Source organism: Condylura cristata, unplaced genomic scaffold, assembly GCF_000260355.1.
Source record: "Condylura cristata isolate star-nosed mole 26May11 unplaced genomic scaffold, ConCri1.0 scaffold00014, whole genome shotgun sequence".
Taxonomy (NCBI): domain Eukaryota; kingdom Metazoa; phylum Chordata; class Mammalia; order Eulipotyphla; family Talpidae; genus Condylura; species Condylura cristata.
In genome coordinates, this window is record NW_004567115.1 from 15,583,955 (window position 1) to 15,590,848 (window position 6,894).

The window sequence follows — 6,894 nt, forward strand, 5'->3', positions numbered from 1 at the left end:
TCAATTCACAGGGAGTAAATAGAAAACAGTTTCTCAAAGGCAAACCATTGACAGAAAAAGATATGGTGGATGTTAGGAGAAAAAAACAGTAAAGGTCATCATTTAAGTATATCTATTTCTTCACTCAAAATTTTTGTTAACCACCATCCTTTGTTAACACCAGGACATGATAGAAGAGAGTCTCTATCCTCATGCAGCTCATAAGCTAGTAAGAAATAAAAGTGTACTAATTAAGATAATGTGTTATAATATGAATGTATACAATGTTTAAGAACACAGAGGTTACAGCCTTTAATTCTGATTAGTCAGTAAATAAGGGTTAAGGACTGAGTGCAAAGGAGACAAAGTATGATCATTTCAACAGATGCAGAGAAGTATCTTTGACAAAATCAATACATTTTTATGATAAATGCATTCAATAAACTGGGCCCTCCCTCGTGGTGCAACAGGTTAAAGCACTATGGAGCTGGCTACAGCCACTGCAGCACAAGTTTGATCCCTGACCAGGGAGGTGACCCACATGGCATGGCAGACCTCTCACCACTTGCCCGCTGCCCCCCTCAGCAGTGTACTTTGTCAATCTGCTTGTTCTGCTTCCCACTCTGTCTCTAGTGAATCCTCTCATCTCCCACACCTCTGGCCTGTACCCTAGTTCTGTATGCAAAAATTAATTAACCTTAACAAAAATTCAATAAACTAAGAATTGATGGAAACTTCCTCAACATTGAAAGGGGACATACATAAAAGTCTCACAACTGTTTTACCCAATAATGAAAGACTGAAAGCTGTTCTGTTAAGACCAGAAACAAGGTGAGTGCCCACTCTTGCCACTTTCAATCATTATGGGAGTGGAAGTTTGAGCCAGATCAATTAGGAAAGAAAAATAAGGTATCCCAATTAGAAAGAAGTAGTAAAATTATATTTGTACATGGCATAATCTTACTCTTAAAAATCCTTAAAGAATATATGTAAAACATATTAGAGCTAAATAAATTCAGCAGTTTCAGGAGACAAAATCAAGCCACAAAATTGAGTTTTATTTCTATGCATTAGCAATGAACATCCCAAAAATGAATTTGGAGAAAACAAAAGAACAAAGTGCTTAGGAATAAATTCAATAAAGGAGGCATATAACTTGTACAATGAAAGCTATAAAACATTGCTAAAATTAAATAAGAACTAAATTTAAAAAAAAAAGCCCTATGAATGGACACAAAGGCTTTATATTGTTAAGATGACAATAGTACTCTTAGAAATATACAGATTCAATCTGATTCTTATTTGAAATCCCAATGGTGTTTTTTTGCAGAAAAGAAAATTACATCCTAAAAATTTTTAGCAGTCTTAAGGGATCCTGAGCAGCCAAAAAAATCTTGGAAAAGAAATTGAGATTTCATACATACTGATTTCAAAACGAGCAACAAAGTACAACAAAATGGTGTAGTACTGGTGAAAAGATATTAGTACAGATCAATGGAATTTAATGAGCCCAAAGTTTTTATATTAATTATATAATCCTATGTATGGTGAACTGACTTTCAAGAAGGGTAATAAGACCTTTCAATAATAGTCTTTTCAACAAAGATGCTAGGGAAATTGGATATCCACATGCAAAAAAAAAATTAAATCTTATCTCTCACAATGAAAAAAAAAAAAGCTCAAAGCTCAAATTGGTTTGAAGATCCAAACATCCAAACATAAAATGAAAGAGTATATAAATCTGAAAAGAGGAACATATTTGCAAGACCTTAAACCTGGTAAGGATTATTTTGTGTGTGTGCCAGAATAGTTAATCAACAGAAGAAAAAGATTACCCTTAGAATGGGAGAAAATATTGCAATTCATATAAAGGTTTTATATCCAAAATATAAAAATAACTACTATAACTCAACAAAATAGATAAGCACCCAATTTAAGACATTAAGTTAAAGGACTTGAATAGCTATTTCTCTAAAGTGATATGCAAATGCTAAAAGCACAAGTGGCACTAACATCATTAGTCATTAAGAAAATGCAAACCAAAAGCAAAATGAAATACCATGTCACACCTACTAAAGTGGTTGTAATATATATTATATATTATATATATATATATATATATATATATATATATATATATATATATATATATATATATATATATATATTAAGGTGAATAACTGTTGGCAATGATTTGGGGTCATTATGTAGAGAAATGACCTCAAGGTATCTTTACTAAGTTTGGGCTTATATTTTTACAGAGAAAATAAATAACAATTATGATTTCTCAGAATGTCATTTACGTTTTGACAAAGTTGTATTTTCAAAATACCATGCTCTTCTTCAAGGCATGATTTTCTCATTAGAAGACAAAATGTGACAAACACAAAAGATTCATATAATCTTTATGAATAATCTGTAAATTCTTCATTTCCTTACCACATTTATTCCTAATTGCTGTAAGTGTAGAAGATGTTGCTAAGGTCAACAGAACACAACAGAGCATAATGATTAAATGTAAACTTTTTGTTGCATTGGCAAACTTAGACAACACAAATAGTCTTTCTCTATAACACAACCATTCTCAGTTTCCTTTATCCTGTTTTATTTCTTCCTAACCTCCTTTCCTTGCATATTTCCCTCTACCTAACCAGTAGTTGTTGAATTTCCTAGGAGTTGGTCATAACCCTTCTCTCAACACTTTAATGTCATTCAGAAGAGCTCACCTCTATGATTACAATTTCCCTTCCAATGCTCACCCTTTATTTCAAATCTCTGGACCCTAACTTTTCTCCAGAGAGCAACCACAAAAAACAAACAAACAAACAAACAAAAAAAAACAAATGTTTCCTCAACATCTCAGGATGCTTAGCTCAAATGTATCTAAAACTATGCCCAAATAATAACATTGCTAATCACTCCATTCAAACATTATCTTTTCCCAATGTTCCAACATTAATAAACTCATCATTCATTCAGTGTATAAGAAACTTAATTACATTATTAATATTTCCTTTTTATATCCTTATATCCACTTCTTCCCTGAGCCTGTCAATTATTAATTCTTAAGTATCTCTTACATCTCTGCACCATGAAAATTCTAGTCCAAACTACCAACATGGCTCTTCTAGATTGTTAAAAAGCTTTGTAACTATTACACTAATAATGCTGCCTTCTATCTGAACTAGGCATTGGAAACAAAGTTTGTAGTCTTCCAAATCTATAAATGAAACAAAGTCTTAATTAGTTTCCAAAGTACCAGGAGAAATGATAATTATTCAAATGCACAATAGAAACATCTAACTACAGTATACATTATCATTAATAAACACCATCCCCAGTGGGGTTAGAGTAAGTTATTTGAGAAGTGATAGATAAAACAGTGACTAACAAGTCCTATTTCCATCCTACTTCATCAGCACTGTATGGCTTTTTAAAATTAGAGTATCCAATCGCACTTTTCTCAGTAAGTCTTCTCCAGATTACTCCTGGGTCATCTGAAAGTCTGGGAAGATCTTGATGTGCTTCTCCAATAAGGGTAAGAAAGTCTTTAGTATGAAGATGTTCATCTATTTTCTCTTGGAGTAGAAGTGATTCCAGTAAAGTCTTTTTTTGCTTTAGAAAAGCACACTGAGCCAGTTCTGCTCTTTTTCTGCTGCAGTCAGGACACTGTGAAATAACGTGTTGTTTAGCTGTTGCCACCTGTTCTAATGTTGTCATCAAGCTTTTTAAATAGATTCTGTTCAAAAGATCATCTGGGACAATGCAGTTTAACACATCTATCTTTGGAGTTTCTTTCTCTAATCGAAGCTGCAATTTTTTATGTCTGCTTTTCTTAGAATTCACTCTATGATGCATCAGGTTTATTTTGTTGATGCAAAAAGACTGCAGGGCATTCAGCTCTTCATCAGATACCCCAGTGATTTCTGTTTGAAGCCTACTGTCTGAATGGTGTTGTCCAGAGTGAGCCAGTTTGTCCTTGAGGCAACTGATCCATTTTCTACTCAACTTCTTTTCATAATTGTTCAAGTCTGAAACTTCAGACTGCTTGCCTTCTTGTTCCAAGCATATATTTGGGCGTTCATTCTCAAGTTTGTGCCCAGAGGCATGAAGCCAGGAATGCAGTTCTCCAGGGGAGCTAAAAGTACTGGAATTCTGTACTTCATCAGTAAAGGACGTGCAGGTATCATTAACAGAAAAGTCTGTTGTATCACTGATGTCCATTTGAACCCAACTTTCTGTGTTTTTTAGACTCTCTGAGCCTCTGGGCAGATGGTCATTACAGTGCATCAGATTTGGCTTCTTCTCATCTGCTTTGCTCTAGTCTGCCTCGGGATCTAATCAGCCCTGAGTCCATAGGCCACGGATCTTGGTGCCAATAGTTAAGCAGAGCTCCACTTCCTGGTGACGCTTTTCCCGCTGCCTTAGCAACGCGGGCGGGACATGCGCAGTGAGTCGCAGGCGAGGCGTTCTTCCCTCCCCCTCTGCCCGCCGACCGCGCCAACGCTGAGGTTCTCGGCCCCGCCCTCTCGGATTGTTAAACTGACCCACCTTTGTGCTGTTTGAAGTATAAACTGTATAAGCGATTCCTTGAACGAAGGAAGGCACTTGCAAAATCAAACACATAAACGTGTGTGAGTCAGCGGTCTCCGACAAATCGGAGAATTATGCCCCGCCCAAACGATCCAAACTCGAGAAACCCCCAAGTTTGCCAAAAAGCACGGGCACAAAAGGAGTCTGCCAATCTTATGCCGGGCGATCACCTACTTGTAAACCAAGCATGGATAGAAATGACAACACTGAAACCAGAATTTCTGAATACTGACGGCACCTTCTTGACGAGGCTCCTACCTATTTTTCCAGCTTCATCTGTGTAACTCTGTTTGCTGTAGCATTCCGAAGATCCGGTACTTTTCCCAAATCACAGCCCTCAGGTTTTAAGTGAAGGACGGTTCCCCTTCTGGCTGGCCTTGCTTTCTCTTTGTAGGATTAATTACTGCTCCTCCTCCGAATCCCATTTCCTCCGGAAGGGCTTCCCCCAAACACTTAACTTTGCTTGCTTTAATTCATGGTTAGGAACTATGCGTTTGTATGAGAATCTGATTATGTGTCTCACATCACCATCCCCAACCCCGAAATTAAAACTCCAAGAAAGCAGAAAACCTATCAACCAATGTTGCCCAGCACTCAGAAGGTAGCTGACACATAGAATGTTGCAGAAATGTATTCAATAACCTCACATGGGTCTAGTGGATTTTTGGAATACCCACTACCAGTTCAAGGAACTCCAATATTTTTCTTTAGAATCCCCTAAGTTAGCTGTTACTCTATAACAAGCCTTAAAAAAAAATGGTGGTTTTATTAACAGCACCAGAAACTAAAATGTTAATTGCGGGGACAGATTTTTCAAGATCTTAATGACAACTGAGTCCAAGGCTTAATAAATATTTGTGATAATTTTACGAGAAGAATCCCTTGCTCAGTGTGTGTGTTATGTTGTTTTTGAGCCAGATATAATGAGTGTTATTTCAAAAATGTTCACTTTGGTAAAGAGTCAAGAGTCTGAAATGTTCAAAAATTATCTCTCAAATATGTCTGTTTCATATTGAAGATCAATTCCAACTTCATTATTTCAACCCAAATTATACTTTGGGGTAATACATAACATATAATAAAACACATAAGTATATTTGGTATAATTCTGTCATATATTATTAGTAAAGAATTAGCATAATTTGTAGAAAATTCCATATAATTTCCAGCATCTCAAAGTCCGAAGATTTTAATTTTTAATTTTAATTTCAAACTCCTCGGATATTTACATATTCATATTTATACACATTTCATTGTAAGACACATTCCACCCCCCAAAAAAACTGAGTATATTCATATAATCTAATATGTTACTTATTTAGAGAAATCTAACTTTGAATTTTTTAAATAGTGTTATAAATCTCTAAGTATTAGAAATAACTTTATATTAGAATCACATCAATCTAAGGGGCTATCCTATAACTTTCCACTATCTTTGTAATAACCATCATGACCTGTTAAGCTTTTTAATACTGTAATAAATGTGTTATCTAAGGAAATACAATAACTAATAGCACAATCATCAAGTCAGATTTATGAAGAGTTCATGAAACTATTAACTTTTGAATAAACTATATACTCTTTTCTGTCCTACTCTATCAGTTTAAAGATGATTTTGTTTAAAATTCACATTCCTGTAATATTTTCTATACATGAAGTAAAGATAGCACCTACTATCTTCCTTCTATATGACAACTGTCCACAATGTGTGTTTGAAAAGAAAATCCAGACCACTCTATATCTAAAATATAGACAAAAAATTTATATCACATAGAGATATTATAAGATATAGAATATCAGAGAACTTTGTTACATAGTGACTTATTTTTTATTCTGCAAATAACTATGAACTTTAGAAGAGCTTTTTTTCTTCTTTTGCAAAACTAAAATGAACAAAAACAAAAATCTGTGCAATCAATACTCAAATATATAATGATGCTACTGTCGGAATTTTTCTTAGAAGTGCTAAGTATAGAAAGCCTTATAACAATTGTCTTAGAAATTCTTATACAAGTCTGTCATTTTGGCATATACTAGTAATGTTAAATGTCACTCTCTAATCCAGCTTGTTACTTCCTTCCCCCTCTTAACTGCCCAAAACTGTGTCTCTGTAAAGCTAAATGCTTTATTGTCTCGGGGACTTACAGGAGGCCTTAACTCTGTCTTGTTCCTTTTGCTGGTTTCCACTCTATAGCTCAGGTAGTTCTTGGGTATGAGATATTTTCCACCAAGTCTACCATGTTTTGCTTCCTTTCAGGACCTGACAGCATCTAAGGCTAGTTTAGTCTGTCAATAGCTCTCTGGCTACCTTGCCCTTTGGTA

The 6,894-nt window shown here is 34.9% G+C and overlaps 1 protein-coding gene across 1 annotated transcript; it reads right to left on the reverse strand.

Moving 5' to 3' along the window:
- Positions 1–3,375: 3,375 nt before the first annotated feature.
- LOC101637616 (chromosome unknown open reading frame, human C8orf48) lies at positions 3,376–4,947 on the reverse strand. Its single transcript, XM_004682456.2, has one exon. It carries the CDS (start codon positions 4,267–4,269, stop codon positions 3,376–3,378), a length of 894 nt encoding a protein of 297 aa, XP_004682513.2. The 5' UTR covers positions 4,270–4,947.
- Between the last annotated feature and the right edge of the window lie 1,947 nt (positions 4,948–6,894).

Bases quoted from the DNA above. Each gene is read 5' to 3' on its own strand.
- LOC101637616 (XM_004682456.2), bottom strand. From the start codon at position 4,269: ATGCACTGTAATGACCATCTGCCCAGAGGCTCAGAGAGTCTAAAAAAC.